A 21,849-nucleotide genomic window follows, 5' to 3' on the forward strand; every position below is an offset into this window, starting at 1 on the left:
AAAATCAGTGCACATTTTTGGAAAATACCAATATGATTGGGTTTCTCATTTGACATTAGCAGAATTTGCCTTCAATAACTCTTGCCATTCATCTTCCTCCATTTCTCATTTTTTTTGCAATTCTGGGCTGTATCCTAGAGTTAATTCTTTAGAGAGTACCTAAACTGGAACGTCTTTCTCTACATCAGTCTCTAGACTCCAGTCTGTTTGGAAGAAGGTTTGCCAGTGCCTCTTAAAGCATCTTGTTGCTCCAAGACATGGGCTGATAGACACCGTAAGCCATGCAGCTGCAAGGTTGGAGATCTGGTCTGGCTATCTTCTAAGAATATCAACATTGAACAATGGCCACAGAAGTTGGCTTCTAAATTCATTGGTCTTTTCGGAATCATCTCTTAGATTAATCCTGTTGCCTTTCATCTTAAATTACCCAACACACTCATGTTCAGTTCCAGGCGACCAGCTAGACCTTTGCCTGTTCTCATCCAGGGCCATCAAGAATTTATCATGGAGAAAATCTTAGATTCCAGATTTTCATGAGGAGGTCTTCAGTTCTTAATTCATTGGAAGGAGTATGGGCCAGAGGGGCACTCTTAAGATTCAGAGAGACCTTTACACGCTCCCACCTTGAAAAAAAATATGTTTTGAAAACTTTCCTGATAAGCCTGTTTCTGGCATCTTGTTGGACAACAGTGCTCCTGGCAGCTCTCTCAGGCCCATTGCTAGGAGATGTGGATGCTGCATTACTACTCTGTGAAGTCCTCCTACCTGGCTGCTTCATCATCTCTGCCTTGACTGGATTGGTTCATTCGCCTAAATCTTTCCTGCTAGTTGGTTGCTCAGATGCCGGTGATAGCATCTTACACTTGTTTCCGGTTCAGTAGTTTTGGTATCTCTCCTTGTATTGTTCCAGCATCTCCTGTCTATGCCGTGTTTGTTGAGTGGACTTTGCCTACTACCTCAGCTATCTCTGCTGCACTTTGTCTCCAGTCATCTCAGCTGTCGTACTACATCCAGGCAGCATCAGCCGCATGCAGCATCTGTGCGCTCTTAGTTATAACATCCCAGCTATCTCCACTGCATCATGGGATCCAATAATCTCAGCTGCCATTTTACATCACTGTTGCATCTGAGTGAACTTGCCTTACCACATCCCTGCCAAGCATCTTCAGCCCTCATTGCTGCAACTTGGCCACAAGGCCACATTCCTGCCAAGCATCTTCAGCCCTCAAGGCTGCAACTTAGCTGCAAGGCCACATCCCTGCCAAGCATCTTGAGCCCTCAAGGCTGTAACTTGGCCACAAGGCCACATTCCTGCCAAGCATCTTCAGCCCTCAAGGCTAACACTTGGCCACAAGGTCACATCCCTATCAAACATCTTCAGTTCTCAAGGCTGCAACTTGGCCACAAGGCCACATCCCTGCCAAGCATTTTCAGTCCTCAAGGCTGTAACTTGGCCACAAGGCCACAACCCTGCAAAGCATCTTCAGCCCTCAAGGCTGCAACTTGGCCACAAGGCCACGTCCTTGCCACATATCAATCTTGGTCACTAGACCACAACTTTGGCAAGTATCAGTCAGCCCTCAAGGCTGCAACTGGACTAACTTCTCAGTTGTCCCAATCACTTCATATAATTCTCAGCACTATTACTTTAAGTCAGAGGTGAATCTTAGCCTAGATGCATTACAAAATCTCTTTTAGAGTACACACTGGAGGGTGGGCAGCTCAAGTAAAGCAAAGCCAGTTTTTTTAAAGGAACTCCAAATTGCCTTTTTTTGCCAGTAGTCAAACAGACTGTTTGACATGCCAATTTGGATGCTATCATTAAAATAGTCCTCAACCATTCTTTGAATGGTGACCATATCAGATGGAGTCACCATAGAGGTCTCATTAATTTTAGGCAATTCTTTTAGACCCGACCAAATGTCAAAACTTAGTTGTGTTGACTCATCTGCATCACCAGTGGGTCTTTTTTTGGAAATGTTTGTATTTTCCTGGCAGCAGCACTTGTTGGAAAAACCATAGGAGGAGCCATCACTGCATCATGTGCCGCTTTAGCTGACAATTTCCTTACCAAAAGCTCTTTGCATCTCTTCAGTTCTGTGTCTGATGGGAAGAAAGACATGACATATGACTTAAACCTAGGTTCCAGCAAGGTCACCAAAATGTATTGATTCGATTGTAAGATCCTGACAACCCTTGGATCATGACAAAGTGAATAAAGGACTTGATCTACAAGTACGACATACTTAGAGGAATCATTTCGTTTCAGCTCTTCCTTCAGTTTTTCAAGCTGCTTTTCCAATTAGGGGAATTACCTGACTCAAGCTGGCAGTGTTTGTACTCGCTTCACAGGTGACTACTTCAAAGGGTTTCAGCACTTTGCACAACAGGAAAATGTATTTTCCACTAAGCTTGAGTAAGGTACTGTACATTCCTCCTCCTCTTCCTATGTCATAGTTTGTTGTGTAACTTTGGATGGCCTTTTGCTGTTCCTTCATCTGTTGAAGCATATAAAGAGTGGGATTCCACCTTGTAACTACCTTTTGCTTCAGCTGGTGACAGGGCACATTCAACATTTCTTGCAGGTGCTGCAATCTTCTACATGCACCTGCTGAATGGCAAAAATGTTCAGAAATTTTGCAGGCCACAGAGAGCATATCCTGCACGGCCCTGTCATTTTTTAAAAAATGTGCACCACCAAGTTGATTGTGAGAGCAAAACATGGGATGTGTTGGAATTCACCTAGCTATAATGCTCTCACAATATTGGTGGCAATGTCAGAAATCACAAATCCTGGGGAAAGTCCAAGCGGGGTAAGCCATTTTTTGTTTTTTTAAGAGGTTGTCAGTGGTATGCCACTTAGTGAATCCGGTGATACACAGAGTAATATGCCTCTGAATGACCTTCTGTTTCTTAGATGCAGCTGCTGATTCTGCTGCTGCTGTTAGTACCGCCGAAGGCAATACACTCACCCAGTAGGCTGTTACAGTCATGTAATCTTGCATTTGTCCTGTTCTACTTGTCCACATATCTGTGGTTAAGTGGATAGTGGGTACAAGGCAGTTTGGAGGACACTAAATAAGTTTTTTTTAACATCCCTGTACAGGCTTGGAATTGCTTTTCTAGTGAAGTGGAATCTAGATTGGATTTGGTAGTGGGGGCACAGGACCACAATTAACTTTCTAAAACCCACTGCACTAATGGTGGATATCAGATGCACATCTAATACCAGCATACTGTAGATGTTATGGCATCAGTGATCCACTGTGCAACTGGGTGACTGCTGTCATACTTGCTCCCCGTTGCAAAGGATTGTTTAACAGTCATTTTTTTTAACTACTACTAGTAGTCTTCCTGGTCCCCTTATGGGATGAAGATCCACTCCAAGCAGCAGCAGCAGGTGTAGCACTCAAGGATTCTTCTGAATAATCCAGGATAGAGGAAGACTGAGTTAGACTTATCAAATTGGATACAGAACTACATCCAATCATGATTGAAGATATTGTTGATGAAGATGTGGTGGTGAAGATGCCAGGTGCTTGAATCTAGCATAAAAAAGGGAGCTTGCTGATGCTGGACTGCTTGTTGTTACTTTTTTAGCCAAAGTTTCTAAATTTTGCAAACATTTTGGATGGATGTGCTATAGATGATGTAACCAGGAAGAGGTTCCTAGATGGTTAAGTTCCCTACCTCTACTTACTCTGGCATGACAATGGGTACAGATGGCTTCACAATTGTTGTCCGGATTTGGGTAGAAATGATTCCACACATAAGAAGTGGATATGTTTCTTTTAAGGCTTTTCCTTATCATCGGCAACAACTGTGTCCACTGGGACCTGCTTTACACAAACAACATCCTCATCAACAACATCCTTATTAGTGTCAGCTACACAAGTATCCTCCTCATCCTGGTGCACTTCCACAAAAGCATCCTCGATTTCTATGTCAGCATGTTGACTTCCGCTGCTCAACCACACATTTGCAGAGGACACACAAGTGGTAAAAGGAGGCTCCTCTTCAAGTACAGTTTTGGAAAGGTCATGCTCACACATGGCACCCGCCAACATACTTAGAAATATCACTAATCCCTGAGGAGAGTCTGAGTGCACAGTTGTTTCCTGTGCCTTTAAAGATTTGACATTTTTTTAAAATGTCTACAATGAGTAGGGCTTACATCATCATAAGAGGCAGAACCACCAGTCATAAATAAAAGCCAATGCCTTAGCCTATCCTTACCACCTTACCTTACCAGTGGTTAAAGGCATATTGCCAATTTATGTCTTTCTGCTGAAAAAATTCCCTTTGATGTTTTTTTCTATACCACTGTAAAAGATTGCTTCTTTGATTTTACATTCCCTGACTTAAGCCCTGTATGCCCTTTAGTAGAAGATGTAGACGGACTAATATCATCATGACTGGTGGCACTGGCAGCAGGTACAGCACTAGTATGTGGTTCCTGCTCTCCTTTAAACTGATCATTCTCCATATCAACAAACACAAATGAAGTGGGGTACAGCACACACCTCAATTTGTACCAATCTTAAATATTACACTGTGTATCAATGACCTACAGTGTCACAATGTTTTTATGAATACACTGTGCTACCACTTACAGTGTCACAATATTTTTTAATGTTGACTTGGTGCTGCCCATTTTGTTTATATAGGACACTGTGGTCAAATTGTCCAGGCATAGCTGGATACAGACCCCTGTAGGGCTAATTTTGCTTCATGTAATTCCAAAATGTTTATGAACAAACAAATTTCCACCTTTGACCAAGCCCCCTTTACTGCTTTTTCTTGTGAGAAACCTCCCCATCCTGTTAGGGATACATCTGTGGTGATTGTCATGCAGGGAGGGGGATCTACGAGGGGACAAGGAGGAGAAGTGGGAAGACTGTTCCATTTGAACAGCTTTTACATTCCTGGAGAGATAAATGGTGTCTGCCCAGAAATATAGGGTGTGAATCGATGTTCGTAAAAGGCATTGCAATTCTTTGCATAATAGTGGAACGTGACAAAACCCCAGAGACATTGCTATTATTTTCCCAATGATTGTTGCTAAGGTGCGGAGGGTCATACTGTGCTTTTGGGAAGTTTTTTAATGTAGTCTTTTGTGTCCAGCAATTTCTGTTGCGGAATGGCTAGAGTGAAAGAATATGTGTCTAAGTCGAACTCTAAAAAGGTGATGGACTTTGTGGGAGTCAGTACAGACTTTGGGATATTTAGCATGAAACCCAGGTTTGATAAAAGAGGGTTAAATCCTTAAATCCTTGTGCTTTAAAAGGGTATCATGGTCTGCATGTACCAAAAGTATGTAGTCTAAGTATATTATACATTAAACTCCTTGTTGGCGCATGTGAGACATTACCGCTTACATCATCCTCGTATAGGTGTAGGGGGCAGTGGAAAGGCCAAAACCATTACTTTCCACTGATGCAGGCTGTCTCTCCAATAGAACCCAAGGAGACATCTGTGATTTGGGTGTATTGATATAGAGTGGAAAGCTCTTTTAGGTCTATTTTTACACAACCGCAGTCTTCGTGAGAAGGTAAGGAATGTCTGGAATGCCTTCCATGTGAAACCTCTTTTTATTTTTAAATATCGATTCAAAGCTTTGACAATTAGGAATGGTTTTAAAGAACCATCCTGCTTTTTTATAGGAAATAAATGGCTGATCCAGCCTTTTACTGCTGGGTTTGCCAATTCTATCTTCCCTTGTTGTAGGGCCAGAGGGCCTGATTCAGAGCCGCTCGCTAGATGCAGCCGCTCGCTCCCAGCATATGTAAATCCACCGCACACCCAGCAAGGCAGGCGCTCGCACGGCAAGGCATTAGCATGCCCACTATGTCTTGGCGAGCGATCACCTTGTGTATGCAGACGCCCACCAGCCATACATAAGATGCCCACTTGCGCACATCATCTCCAGGAAGAGCATTAAAACACTGGTATATCGAGCACCATTGGATGTGCTCGCAGCGCTTGAGGTTGACTATACCTTTCCGCAAGCGCTGCGATCACTTCAGTGTGAAATACAACCAGGTGATGTGTTCTATGATGCTGCCTTTTAATTATGCACGCCTATGAAACGGCATTAACATTCTCAGGCACATTTGCATTCGCACCTCTACTCCCCCATTTCCAGTGGCCTGCCCCTGTTACCACCCACAAACGGCCTCTCCTGTCACTCATTCCACTGGGCTGTCTTTGCTTGGTGAGCGAGCGCTTCCCGATTGCTCAGACTAGTTTGCGCAAGCGCACTACGATGCATATGCATGCGCATTTGCATAAGATTGGCCAGGAACGAGCGAGCAGCAGCTTGCGAGAGGGTCTGAATCTGGTCCAGAGTCAGTACATCATCCAACAGAGGACTGAAACTCCTTGAACAAAGAGTATGAAATGCCTGGTGAGGGAAACGGAGTAAAGAGAGGTTTAATCCTGACTGGATTATTTTCAGCAACCACTTGTCTGTGGTAATCTGTTGCCACTCCGCGTATGATTATTTTAGGATTTTGTGGTGAAGAGCGCATGTGTGTGGACTTACCATAACCGCAGCCTCATCTGGCATTGTTCCATGAGCCTGAGTTTGATTCTCAAGGGATATCATGGGATCTCTGCATGAAACATCTCTCTGAGCTCTCCTTGTGCTTTGAAAGTTTCGGGTCAGACCCGTGGCTCTCGAAGTCTAACCCCTTGAAGAAAGGGCCTCCTAAGAGGCTCATTGGCTTGCTTAATGTCAGAAAAGGATTTCCTAGCTTTGTGGCATGTTTTTACCTCCTCTATAAACTGCGGGCCAAAGAGGTTGGCTTCTGTAAAGTTACCATAGGTATATCCACTGCACTGGAGTGTAGATATTTTGCTTCATTGCTTTACCTCTCATCAAACACATCACAATATAACAGTAAATAATACTATTTATAGAGTTCAAAAGAGAGGGATGCTACCAAAGATTACAAACATGTAAATCAAATTTGACCAGGGAATGGGGAAAGTGGCAAAAGAATCTTGGGACTACGTGCACTCGGGCAATTTATCAGATATTAAAATGTAACTTTTATTAAATCACATGATAAAATATATTGGTTTATTTTAATTAGCACATGTAAAGCTTAGCAAAATAAAACAGAGATAGGAAAGAATGTGTAAAGAAATAAACAAGTGTTTAAAATATAATGCCGCTGATGTATATGTAAATTTGCATCCAAGATGTTTCTATGCTGTCAACATATAATAACAACTAATTTGGATTGAAATAATGCTGTTCTTGGTATATTTTGTGCAGTTGTTTTGTAATAGACCAGTAATATAATTGTTACAGAGATGCCTCCTGTAATTTGAACACAGTGTTATGATAAAATTGTCACATTAGCTGCAGAGGGATGTCAGGGACCTGACATCCAGCAGGGTCAATGTGCCACCAGGTACGGATATTTCAGTGTAGGTATATAGTGAATTTATCTTTAGGAGATTATCCCTGTATGGCTTGTGTGTAATACACAGCACTCATAGCTAACATGATACAGATTCAGAGTATATGAATCAGATGGAGGCATACACACACCCCGCACTGCACAACTCAGCATGCATTCGGTATGGAATGCCGGCTGCCGTATGACCGGTAGTTCGAATCCCGGCTCCGTATACGGAGTCAATTGATATAGTGTTCACAGCATAAATGTTTATACAATGGTGCAAAACATTCGGGGATAATCTCCTAAAGATCAGTTCACTAAATACCTACACTGAAATACCCGTACCCGGTGGCACATTGACCCTGCTGGATGTCAGCTCCCTGACGGCAATAATTGTAGGAGCCGTGTACTATCATCTCCACTTTCATATACATAGGATTGTATGATCATATAAGAGGTTTTCAATCCACACAGATGACCATCTATTAATGATGGAATAAGGGTAATATTACGTATGATATCAGTGTAGAACACCACTTTATCAGGTGTTCATATTAAGGATAACAGAGTGTTACTGTGACACTAGCTATTGGACACAATGAACATCGTGCAGGTGTAACAATACTTTCTGCGACTAATGTGACAATTTTATTATAACTGTGTTACAATTACAGGAGGAATCTCTGTAACAATTATATTACTGGTCTATTACAAAACAACTGCACAAAATATATGAAGAACAACATTATTTCAATCTAAATTAGTTGTTATTATATGGTGACAGCATAGTAACATTTTGGATGTTAATTTACATAAACATCAGCGGCATTATATTTTAAACACTTGTTTATTTCTTTACACATTCTTTCCTATCTCTGTTTTTATTTTGCTAAGCTTTACATGTGCTAGTTAAAATAAACCAATATATTTTATCATGTGACTTAATAAAAGTTACATTTTAATATCTGATACATTGCCCAAGTGCACCTAGTCCCAAGATTATTTTTCCACTTTCCCCATTCCCTGGTCAAATTTGACTTCTGTAAAGTTAGCAAACTCCATGGATTTGGGAGCAATGTCTGCCAGACCTGCACTAGATAATCACCTAGACCTGCGGATACTGGTGATGTGATTAAATGTTTGCCCTATGATAAGAGTTGTTCTGCTAATAGCCTTAAGTAGAGTGAGCTTAGGTGCCACCAAAGAATCTAGTGTACCTCCCTCTCTCTCTGTTTTGTCCAGTACAAAAAGAATAGGGCCGACTGCATCCACCATTTTGTATTGGATCTTTCTTAACATACAATCCGTGGGGCCATTGTGTCTTTTCTACCCCACTATAGAGGCCAAAGCTGGGTCAATGTTAGGGGCAAATAGAGCAGGCACTGTACGTCTGGCAACCCCGCATAGGAACACAGGACTAGTTCATCTTCCTTAATAAGGGCTGTTCTAAAGGCGAGCTAAGCAATTTTTTGTACCTCCGAATTGCTCTTTAGGGGCCAGTGTGTGGTATATAATTTTGATGGGGGGTTCACCTAGCTAAAGCCACTCTGGCCATCTGCAGCTCACTAAAATCTTCACAGTGGGAAGAGGCAGAGGTTCTCATTATCTCCTCTGACTCCCAGTCTACAGAGGGCGGCTGGCCAAAATCACTAGAGGGTGTGGCTGTTTGATAGGTGACCTCTTATATAGACTGCCGGTCCCTACATGCTGCCAGCTATGGACAGATAGATTATGTCAGCTATGGGCAGTATTGTGCTTGCTCCGAGCACTAGAATGTTGCCTGCTACATGCAATCCAGGGAATGGGGGAATATCACCTGAGCAGGTGGCCCTGGGATTAAAGTTACTTTTATTTGTATGTGATTTTTTCAGTTCCTGTTGACTTCCTGAACAGGAAGGTGACTTGGCACTTTCATGAGGAAAATGATTTGCCTCAGAGACTGAGGAGTTAGATGTTCCCAAATTTGTGACTGGAACAGACTTTCTCATTTTATATATAATTTCTTCAGTTGAAGAAGATGAGGAAAATAGTGCCCTTTTATGGGCTCTCTTCCTGTAACACTGCCAGCAGCAGAGGACATTCTGAATGAATCTGTCACAGAGACATAAACTGTGTCCTCCATTGTCCACTGACAGAAAAATCTGACCAGCGGTGCCTGCTTACATGCACGTGACCTAACATGCAAGTGACTCGCGCACGCTCCGCTCAGTGTTCAGTGCAGAGGGAGTGAAAATTATTTCACTTTTCCTCTGCCCCAGCGTATTTAGGAGGCTTGCTGTTGCTAAGTGGCGAGCCTCCGGAAGAACAAATGGCCCTTTCTTGCACCTTACAAAAGTGTAAAATGAGATAACGAGTGGCTGTACGGACAGTGTAGGAGACTAATGGGGCATATTGGTGAAATATTTCCCTTGAACATTCTGTAGTGCAGGACAAACGATATTTGGTGTACACACTGAAAGATATCTTTGAAAGATATTTTTCAGTGAGGTCATCCTGCCACATCTTTCAAACAGGCAATTCTTGATGATATCATCCAAATTGGCCTGTATGAATGGACGACCAAAGATATCGTTATTGTCCAGCAGGAGAGCGCACCATTGGTTGTTCACTGCATACACACTGAACGATATGAATGATATATCATTGAACGATATTGTTATCGTTAATATCATTCAAAGATATTGTCTCATGTGTATGCCCCTTTTGTGGCCATGAGCAAAGTATAGGATACTGTTATAGAGTGTTATTAAATTTACAACTTGTATGAATGAATGAAAAATAAAAACCAGCATGTGTATTTCAGCAAATAAAAATGTTCAGAATATGTTGGTGTACATTTAAATGTCTCTATTGTGATTTATAAGAGTGTATATACAAGTATTAAAATTTATGGGAAAAATATTAGCAACTGCCAACTACTAAAACACACTTTTCCATCAATATAACACATCAACATATATCCCAAATCATTAAACATAATTTATCTGCTTTTCAGAGAAAATTGCATGAAAAATTAATTGTCTTTATTGCCCATTTTTCTAACAAAAAGTCGCAGCCATATGTGGATAAAAGTTGCACAGCCTAGTTTGCGGATAATTGAATCTGCCAATTTAAGATGGGTAGGGGTTAAAGTGGGGCGGAACTGCGTTCTGTCAGCGGGTCCTCCCACCTTACCCGGCCTCAGAAACTGTCAGCTGTGGTCTACAGACCTACAGCTGCCAATCTAAATGAGCTTCGCGCTGCTCAAGTTTTTCCGATCTAAGCCTGCTCGGTTGGTCTGCCCTGCCGGCCCTTCCATCTTGCCCGGCTGGCCCACCCTCCTTGCTCGGCTTGCTGCACGGCCCACACTGGACTGACTGACAATAGGACTTGTGAGTACACAGGCAGCCGCAGCTGTGTGTCACTGCCTGAATCAGTGATTAAGTCAGTGTTTGCTTTGTTTGTGATGTCGGGCTCGGCGACTGGCTTCCAGGTTTCTGCTATAACTGCCCCCACCTCTCTGTGTGCTGCACCCCCAGCACTGCCCAGGCAATTTCAATAAATGTGGTGGGTGGGTGGCACTACAATTTTATGACTGATTGATGATTGATTTGACCCGCCACCCGCCCTGCCTTTTCCAGTCCGGTGCCCTAATTGCATTTTATGGCGGCCAGCCGCAAGCGGCATGTCTCTGGACATATGTGACTACCCTTTAGCACTGACGAGTGCGGGGAATGTAAGTTTGTGGTTAGCTAAGGACAGTACGGATGGGGAGAATAGCTGGAAGTGGAGCTGCCGTCAGGTCATTTCGTCTGTCCTACATGACCAGGAGCACAGCAGCAAGTCACTATACACCTTCCCAAGCTTCCATTTACATGTTCTAGGCCAACGCAAGTGCATACCTATCAGTGACATTTGTAGGTTTGCTGGATTATTTTTTTCCAGTGATACATTTGCATCAAGTCAGCTGCTCTAATAACAATACTAAATTGGATATATATCCATGTGAGTTGATTTTGCACAGTTATTGCTGAAAATATCATATCTATAATTACAGTATGTCCTTTAGATTGAAAGCTTTTTAAACTTTATATTCTACATGTTACGTAATTATTAATGGATATTAAATATATTTGTCCAAAAACCATGAGTTGTATTTAGCTTTTTAGTATTGGTGCTCCAATTAAATTAGATGTCGTGTTTGTAGCTGTTTTCAGCTAAAAAAGGGAATTGGCAATTTCTCTTGGGAGCAGCCTCAACCATAAGTGGCGCACTACATTATTTATTACTCTCAACAAGACTTGTAAGTACACAGGCAGACGCAGCTGTGTGTGGCTGCCTGAATTAGTGATTAAGTTAGTGTTTGCTTTGTTTGTGATGTCGGACTCGACGTCTGGCTTCCCGGTTTCTGCTATAACTGCCCACGCCTCTCTGTGTGCCGCCCCCCAGCGGTGCCCAGGCCATATCAATAAATGTGGTGGGTATGCGGCACTACAATTGTATGACTATATGATGATGGATTTGGCCCGCCGCCCACCCTGCCTTTTCCAGTCCAGTGACAGTCCCTCTCCTGTGGCTGGAATGAGACAGCACGATGATGTCATCACACGTCTATCTCTTGCACTGCATTAAGAGGAGCTGTTCTGAGAGGACTGTCATTGTGGACGTTAAGTCCAGCACTCACTGAGCACTGCTGAATGTGTGTGAGGTGAGCACTGAGCAGAGCAGGATAGCTGCTGCATAGGATTTATTTTCTTCTGAATGCAAAGCTGTGTTTGCATGGTAACAGCCTTGTTGAGCTGGTATAATATGAAATACTCTCTGCAGCAGTGCTGCTGCTAGCCTGCTACACTAGAAGATTATGAATATGAAGTTTTTATATTTTATAACATACCTCTGTGTTCTCCCACTGCCCCCTTCCCATCTGTGTGTGTCCACCCTGCTCTCACTGCCCCCCTTCCCACTATGTGTGTTCACCCTGCTCCCACTGCCTCTCCCCCCTCCCCACTGTGTGTACACCCTACTCCCACTGCCCCCTTCCCATCTGTTAGTGTTCACCCTGCTCTCACTGCTCCCCTTCCCACTATGTGTGTTAACCCTGCTCCCACTGCCTCTCCCCCCTCCCCACTGTGTGTGTACACCCTGCTCCCACTGCTCTCCTCTCCTCACTCAGTGTTCACCCTGCTCTCACTGCCTCTCCCCCTCCCCACTGTGTGTACACCCTACTCCCACTGCTCTCCCCTCCCCACTCAGTGTTCACCCTGCTTCTACTGCTCCCCCACCCACTCCTTCCATGGGCATTATGTGTAAAGGGCACTACTGCTGAGGACAGTGTATAAGGGACACTACTGCAGTGGGCAACCACATCTCTAGGACCACTTTAAGCATTGGAGATGGGTAGAGTAATGAAATATAATACCGCATTTTATTGTTATTTTTTAACATACTGTACAATCAGACAATTCCTCATTTGATTTTTGCATTTGCATTCAAATATGCAATAGTGAGCCCATTTTATATATAGTCCAATTAACGTGCAAAATAAAGATACAATAAAATGAGTCTAAAGCTTCAAATAGTACATTACAAAATGACCTGTAACTTAAACAGTTGTATGTATGATATTTTAGTTTTGCACCACTGTACCTACTTGTACAGTTGTATCCTCAAACATCTTTGCTCCAAGCGCGTCATTCAGATGTCCTAGTCATGGCATGTAAATATGTGTGTGGGTGCGCTAAACTGCAAGTTAATCCATGTCATGTACTACACGGCTTAACTGCTGGGTGGCGAATGCTTCACTGATGAAAACTACAGTACTGAATACAATACTGTAGCAGTGGATGGAGATCCATGACAGGTGGATCAATCACATACTGTACACTACTAATTTTCACACAACCATCTTTTTAATAATATTACACAAGAGGTACAATATATGTAAAACAAATGCAGGACTCACACACCGAATGATTTAATCCTTTATTACACACACACTCACACTACTACAGAATACTGTACATACATACGTACTACAGTATACTATAATGACTGTTCCCACATAGTTTTGTCAGCCAATCAGCGGCCGGTGCAACAGAAACTACATTGGCTATTTGATGCATGCGCATCAACATCTGGTGGACATAAAGTTGAATTACACTCTCTGGGTTATCCTATGTCTCAGTACATTTTGATGTGATGCACCATGATGCGAGTTAATACACCAAGCTGCGACACAGCAGGGTGTGAGGATCAGAGCGCACTACATGTCATATGTATGCTACTATAGATGTAAGAGGACACATCTGTATGACACAACATACTTATCTCTACTCTCAGAAGAAGCAGTCTGGAAAATAGAAGTGTGCATAGATTCTCAAGCTCTATTTTCCATGTTATAGATTTGAATACATAAATATGGTACATTGGTATTGAAATACATGTGATTATACTGTACAATTGCAATGATTAATTGTGAATTGAATTGTATCGTGCTTTAGGCAATCACTGTCACTTTTGAGCTTTGATGAAAATCAACCAGCAGTTCAAGCACAGAGAGTAGATTACTGTAACATGTACTATTTCTTTTGCTAGTTATTGAAGAAGGTGGAGTGAAAATGAAGCTCACTGTTATTGACACACCAGGATTTGGGGATCAAATTAATAATGAAAACTGGTGAGTTGCCTCATTTTAAGCTGAATTTTCAGAATAATAATTAATTAAAGTAATATTATTTACAGTATATTTTAAGTATTTACTATGGTATTAGTCAATTAATTCTCTTATGAGTTGAAAGTGGGTTTTACAAACTCTAGTGTAGTTTTGTCCATAGTATACAGTATTACAGTAAGTATACAGTTTCAATGTTCTTATACGTTTTACTGTACTCTATATTGCATGCATTGTATATTAGATACATCCACTTAATATCAGTAAAGTATCCCTATCCTTATGCATTCAGCCTTGAAATTCATGGGACATATTTTAAAGGCAAAACCAGGTTATACTGTATATAAATCTCACTGTAAAATCACCAAACATTTACCAAACTGGAATCTATTACATGACTATAGTTTAAACAATGCACCAGGACTCTTCTCCCGACCCAGTTATGGGGCACCAAGTGCAAATTTCATCTCCCATTTCCCAGAGGTCACACATCATGACTTCTCCTTCAATACGCCTTCAATAATGAGAATTGCTCGCTAGGGGGCCGGTTTCATTTTCAACACCTCTGCATCCAAGGACTGCCCCAGGTGGTCAGGTGGAGCCTCAACAGCACAGCCCCACCTGTTTCTAAGCATTTTGGGGCTGGGGTTAATAAGTAAAGTGGTATTTCCTGTTAGATTGGATACCATTTTCAAGTGGCTGGACTGGTATCTTTTATGGGATGATGTTGAGTTTCTGTGCCGTCTGTTTGCTGAGGGGTTTCCACTCCCAGTTTCTGGTTATGTTCACTTGGGATCTCCTAGGAATCTCAGATTCACCTAGGATCAACCCCATGTGGTGAAAGCCAAGGTTATGAAGGAGGTGAGTCTGGGGTGCGTGGTTGAGCCTTTTGACCATCCTCTTATTCCCAGCCTGGTCCTTTCATCAGTGGGCCTGGTGACCAAGAAGATGCCTGATAATTGTTTCTTTTACCCTATGGGTGATAACCAATGGTAAATCTTGGAGGATCTTTGCAGCGTACACTTTCAATCATTCAACTCAGCACTGGAGTTAGTGCATGCCTGCAGGGCAGGTTCTCTATTGGCCAAGGTGGATATTGTAAATGCCTTCCATCTTCTGCCCTTGAATCCTGATTCTTTCAGGTACATGGGTTTTACGGTTGGCAGATGGGCATTACCTGGAAATGGGCTCCTAATGGATTTTCAATCTTCTTTGAGTGGTTTAGTTCTTTTCTCCATTTGTGCACATGTGTAGATTCTAGGGAATTGGCATTAGCCTATTACCTGGAAGATTTCCTATATGTCGGGCCAGTGGGCTCAGATTTTTGTCCGTGCCTCATCTTTCATTAACAGCCCTCTTCGAGGAAGTTGGAGTCCCTATCACGCAGGACACAACTGAATGCCCCTCTATTGGCTGGTGTACTTGGGTATCGAGCCAATAGAGGGGCATTGGGCATCAGGGGCATCAGACAATGTTTGATTGCTTCAGGAACCATTTCTGCTGGTCTTGGCCACGGGGAGGTTATGCACCATCAAAGGCAATCTTTATTGTGGATCCTTAATTTTTCATTATGGGTAATCCCAATAGGGAAGGTGTTTTGTCACAAGTTGCAGAGGGACTTGGTCGGCCTGCGCTTGTTGCATCATTTTTTGCAGCTCTCGGCCAAACTTAGGCTCAATCTGGTGGTATGGTAAATCTTTCTCATGGAATTCAATGGGATGAGTTTTTGGCCTTCAACTTCCCATAGGAACTCCTGCTTGCAGCTCTTCATGGATGCTGCTGGTTTGTTGAGCTTCGAGACTTTTCTTGATGGCTCTTGGTCACCGGGTTGGGTGCAGATGTGTATTACTGAGAACTTGTTTCTGCTGGAGCTATTTCCCATCATTGTGGCTCTGTAGCTGTGGGGTCAGAGGTTGTGAGACTGTTCAATTGTTTTCTGGTGCGAAAACATAGACATGATGCAAGCAATCAACAATCAGCTTACGTCTTGGCTGCCAGGTCTGTGACTTCTCACTTGATTAGTACTTTGGGCCTGATTCAGCATGGATCGCTATTCTGCTTATCCACACTGCAGTTGCTAATATCAGCAGTGCTATTTAAATGTTTGTATTCACATTGCATTCGCATTCTAACATAAGAACGCCCACTTCCCCTTACTCAAATCCGTATACTAGGGAAACATAGCGAAACCATCGGTAACATCAACTAACATCGGACCCTTATGCACACTTGCACAAGCCCTAACCATATTCAGAAATTGCTAACATCCACGCATGCCATCAGTGCTTTGGCTGCTTATAGCCACGCAGTGGCTAATTTATGCACACCCTTCCAACGGCATTGAAACGCACTGGGACACCTGTGTTCGCCTGACCACCCCCCGTCACCACCCACAAACGGCACTTTCTGTCAATCACTCAGCTCTGGGTCTGCGTAGCCTCTGCAAACACAGTTCCCATTGCAATTGCTAGTTTGCGCACATGCACTGCGATGCATGCGCAGTGCAAATTAATTGACCGATTGCGTGCGTATTAGCAACTGCATTCCTTGCTGAATCAGGGCCTTTGTTGCTTGCAATTCAATGTGCTCTTTACTCATGGGGGTTTGGGCATTATTCCTCATAAGTCAGCTGCATGTAATTAATTCCTTATAGTCTCTGGTTTTAAGTGCACCCCTATTCTGTTTTTTTAGTTTATGGGTTATCACATGCCTGGCATTGAGAACTCAATTTCAAACGTGCTTTCTTGGCAGGATTGGAGTATGTATTGTGAGCTAGCACCATCTGCTGCCTTGGTCAGTAATGTTGATCCCTTTAATTGTTGGCAGATAAATGAGCCGGTATGAAGGGTCCCGCACATCGGTCCGTGGCAACTTGATGAATTATGAGGCTTCATAGCAGCAGTGAGAGCAATGTTTGGAGTTCATCAAGTAAATCCGTAAATCCTTATACTGTAGTATTGTATCCTTCGTTTGGATGCTGTTTGCTGCTGGGAAGTCTTAGGCTTATGTTGCTCAGAGGCTTGTGGACATTTTCTTATTTTTGAAATTGGAGGCTTGTCATGATATCATCAAGGGTTTTTTGGTCCAAAATGCCCTTAGGGGTTGGTCACGTGTAGTCCCTGTGGTGGATGATTGACATTATCCTATTGGTCTTTTGCTTCTTTTGCAGTCACTAGACAGTTTCACAGTTGGTTTGTTTTTCTCCTCATTCAAAGTTTCCTTATTTAGCATCCTGGCCACTAATAAATATATATATATATATATATATATATATATATATATATATATAATGTAACACAGGGTATAAAAATATATTCCATAGATAAAAAACCCATGGAATCATGGAACAAAGACAGAGCATTGCCCAGGCACTCATCACTCAAATCCAAACCCTAACTCCAGGATCCAGGATCTTTCTCTATGGGTTGAAGAAAGTCTACCTTTTGCAGTATTCATTCCTCTAGTGAACCCAAAATTTATTTGCCGGGTCGGTTTATTGGAGATCTCCGGCAATTCCTCATCTTCCACAATAGCTGCAAGTTATATTTCAAGCTCTGTCCTGTTTCCTCTGGGACAGAATCACAATGAGTAGGATTGGTCCTTCTACTCACACAGCATTACAGTCAGTCAATGCCTTTTTTATTGCCATGAGCCTACTGTATGATGACCCTGATAAGCCTGCCTTGGCTGAGTCCAAATTACGTTCCCTAAAACAGGTCAGAAAGCAGTGGAGGACTATTCTTCTGAATTCCACAGATGGGCTACTGAAGCTGGATGGAATGATCCAGTATTGCACAGTCAATCCCGTTTGGGCCTTTCTGATGCTATTAAGGATATCCTCGTCCAACATCCTCCTGTTGACACATTGGACGATCTCATGCAGAAAGCTATTAGGATTTACTGACATCTACGGAAATGTAGACACGAACAAAGTCTTCCCACAAGGTCACCCTGCTCTCTTTCATGGGTTCCGGCTTCAGATCCAGAGGAGCCTATGCAAATTGGGGCATCACGACTGTCACCCGATGAGAGATGCAAAAGACGTTCCCTAGGCCTTTGTCTGTACTGCTGAGACAGGGGGCATATTGTAAACAACTGTCCGCTCAGACCAGTAAACGGCAAGGCCTAAGTGTCAAGGGGGAATTACATTTACGCCTAGTTCCCATTTCCTCCAAAAATTTGGTATTCGTTCCAGTGTTTGTTCAACACCTCAATTTTACTCATGCCACTTCAGCATTTTTGGATAGTGGGACAGCTGGTAATTTTATGGATTTTCATTTCTTTCAAACCATGGGTGTTCCCGCCATTCCTTTAGAACAAGAGATCCTTGACTGCAGACTTGATGGGAGTTTAATTTCGTGTGGTCATATCAAATTCAAAACACCTCCTCTCCGCATTATGGTTGGAGTTCTACACTTGGAAGTACTTTCCTTTTATCTTCTCCAATGTCCTTTGGCCCCAGTCATTCTGGGTCTCCCATTGTTAAGGGATCATAATCCCATCATTGACTGATCCTCCAGAGAGATAATCAAATGGAGTCCTTATTGCCATGTCCACTGCTTGGCTATTCCAGTTGGATCAATTCTTCTTGCGGTTGCTGAACATCTCCCACTATTCCTCTCCAATAGTGCGACTATGATGACGTGTTTTCCAAATAATTGGCAGATGTTCTTCCTCCTCATCGGTCCTATGATTGTGCAATCAACCTGGTTCCCAGTGCTAAATTGCCTAAAGGTCAGTTGTACTCTCTGTCAATACCTGAAGATAAGGCCATGTGAGAATACATTGAGGACACGTTAACTAAAGGGTTCATTCACCCCTCAAAATCACCATTGGGTGCTAGCTTCTTCTTTGTGGAGAAGAAGGATGGGACCCTTCATCCCTGTATTGTCTACAGAGGCCTCAATAACATCACCAAAAAAATTAATATCTGCTACGTTTCATTTCCGTACTATCTGACCAGCTGCACCAAGCTAACATATTTTCAAAATTGACCTTCGAGGAGCTTACAACTTGATTCGTATCAGGAGTGGGGACGAGTGGAAGACTGCCTTCAGTACTCACTTGGGGCATTATGAGTACTTGGTCATGCCCTTTGGACTATCCAATGCCCCGGCAGTCTTCCAGGACCTGATTAATGACATCCCTTGAGATTTTCTAGGGAAGTTTGTCGATGTGTACCAGGACGACATTCTAATTTTTTCCCAATCGATTGACCAACATCATCAGCCCATACGTTTGATCCTTCAAAAATTGTGAGAAAATCATCTGTACGCCAAACTGGAAAAATTTGATTTTGATGTCACCCAGATCTCTTTTTTAGGATATATCATTTCGCCACAAGGATTTGCAATGGATACTGGTAAAGTTGAGGCCATACTGAAGAGGGTCCAGCCAACTTCTCTCAAGGCAATCCAATGATTCCTCGACTTTTACAGTTATTATCGCCTATTCACAAAGTCATTATCCAGCATTGTGGCACCTATTGTGGAACTGACCAAGAAAAGGAGCTGATACCTTAAATAAGTCAGCTGAAGTGGTTCAGTCCTTTGAAACACTCAAGCTTGCGTTTACTCAGGCACCAGTACTCTGTCACCCAGACCCTGATCATCCTTTTATTCTGGAAGTAGACGCGTCTGAAGTGGGAGCCGACACAGAAAGATCCTGTTGATGACAAATTTCACCCCTATGCCTACTTTTCTCACAAATTTACTTCAGCAGAATGTAACTATGATGTGGGAAATCAGGAGTTGCTCGCAATTAAAAGGCATTTTGAGGACTGGAGGCACTGGCTGGAGGGGGCCAAACACAGGTTCACAGTTCTTACTGACCATAAGCACCTTTCCTTCATCCAGTCTGCTAAGAGGTTGAACTCCCAGCAAGCACGTTGGGCACTCTTTTTTACCCGGTTTAAATTTGTCATTTCCTTCCTTCCAGGTTAAAAAAACATCAAAGTGGATGCCCTCTCCAGGAGCTTTGAACCAGTGCAATTGGTAACCAATTTTGATGAACCTATTCTTCTGGACAAATTCTTCCACCGTGCAATCACCCAAAATTTGTCCGAACTCGTTCGTGACTGTCAGTCAGAGGCACATCCGGAAAGACCTGCTGGTCTTCTTTTAGTTTCAAAGAGGTTTAGAAGATATATTCTATTAAATTTTCACTCCCGCCGAGCTTATGGTCACCCAGGAATCGGAAAAAACTTGGAATTGCTTTCCCATTCGGTTTGGTGGCCTTCTTTGTCCAAAGATGTGAAAGAGTTCATGCTGGCATGTGAAGTCTGTGCCTGGAACAAGACGCCTCAGACAGGTCCTTCAGGTCTTCTGCTTCCTCACATCGCCATGAATTTCATAGTCAATCTTCCAGTTTATGATCGATGTTCCGTGATCTGGAAGGTGGTGGATCATTTTATTAAAATGGTGCACTTTGTACCTTTGCCCAAGTTACCCTCTGCTAAAGAACTTGCTGATCTATTACTTCAACATGTCTTCTGTCTGCATGGTTTACCCAGGGATATTGTCTTGAATCATGGACACAGTTTGTGGCACTGTTCTGGAGGTCCTTCTACACTTCCTTGGGCATTGACATCAGACTTTCTTCTGGATACCATCTGTAGTCCAATGGGCAAACTGAGCAAGTCAACCAGTGTCTGGAACAATACTTAGGTTGCTAAATATCCAAGTGTCCCATCTGCCATTTGCTGAATTCACGTTTAACAAGTCATGTCATTCTGCATCTTCAGTTTTTCTGCATCACCGGCCAACATCCCAGAGCCAATTCTTTTGATTCTGGATTTTCTATGTCACCCTCTGTTTCTCGACTCCGTCACATCTGGATCAAGGTCCATCAAAGCCTTCGGAAGGTCTCTCTTAGCTCCAAGAAGGCCGTGGACAAACACCGGAGATCGTGTAAGTTTAAGAAGGGTGATCTGGTTTGGCTCTCCACAAAGTATATTAAGCTGCACCAGCCCACTCAGAAGTTGGGCCCAAGGTTCATTGGTCCATTCACATAATTTCACAGGTAAACCCAGTAGCCTTTAAACTTCTGCTATCCAAGTCTCTCTGCATTAATAACACCTTTCATTGTTTATTGTTCAAACCAGTCTTCAGGTCCGACAAGTTTAAGTCTAAATTCCCATCTAGGCCTGCCTCAGTTCTGGTCCAAGGTCAACAGGAGTTTGTAGTAGAAAAGATCTTGGACTCTAAGATTTCCAGGGGTCAGCTGTATTTCTTGGTCCATTTGAAGGACTATGGTCCAGAAGACCTAAAAGGTCACTGCATGCTCCCAGGCTGAAGAGACTCTTCTTCCTAGAATTCCCAAGCAAACCAGGTTCTGGGGGTTCTTTAACCCCACGTCAAGGGGGGGTACTGTTACAAGTTGCGGTCACAACTTGTCTCCTTCAAGCAGATTACCCAGTCAGGACGGGGTTACTCAGAAAGTGATGTATCATCCTCAGTGCAGCATGATTGGTCCGTCCTCCTATTTGTACACACTGGACTTTTGCCACCTCGCTGACTGTAGTGTTCCTGTGGGTTCACTTGGCTCAGTGGCACTAGCAGTTTCCTGACGACTCTGCTGGAAAGATCTCTGTCTCCTCTGTGTTGTCTCCTAGCTGCCTCCGGCTCTTGTGGCCTCTCCAACGGCTCCCTAGCCACACCATCAACTCCCACATGGTGCTCCGGCTTCCTTATCCCACCTGCGGCTTCCTAGCTGCACCGGCCCTCCAAACCAAATCAGCATTCTCAGCAGGTCAGTGGTTGCTAATTTGTACACAAACTTGTACACAAA

The 21,849-nt window shown here is 43.0% G+C and overlaps 1 protein-coding gene across 2 annotated transcripts in view; it reads left to right on the top strand.

The window, feature by feature from the left end:
- The window catches only part of SEPTIN3 (septin 3), a 496,581-nt gene that overhangs the window by 303,736 nt on the left and 170,996 nt on the right, over positions 1–21,849 (top strand). For both annotated transcript variants that reach the window (XM_088443868.1, XM_088443870.1), the window contains exon 4: positions 13,986–14,067. In XM_088443868.1, coding sequence (XP_088299994.1) covers positions 13,986–14,067 — 82 coding nt within the window. The remainder of the gene's footprint in view (positions 1–13,985; positions 14,068–21,849) is intronic.

Source organism: Taudactylus pleione, unplaced genomic scaffold (assembly GCF_031769625.1).
Source record: "Taudactylus pleione unplaced genomic scaffold, aTauple2 ptg000336l, whole genome shotgun sequence".
NCBI classification, from domain to species: Eukaryota; Metazoa; Chordata; class Amphibia; order Anura; family Myobatrachidae; genus Taudactylus; species Taudactylus pleione.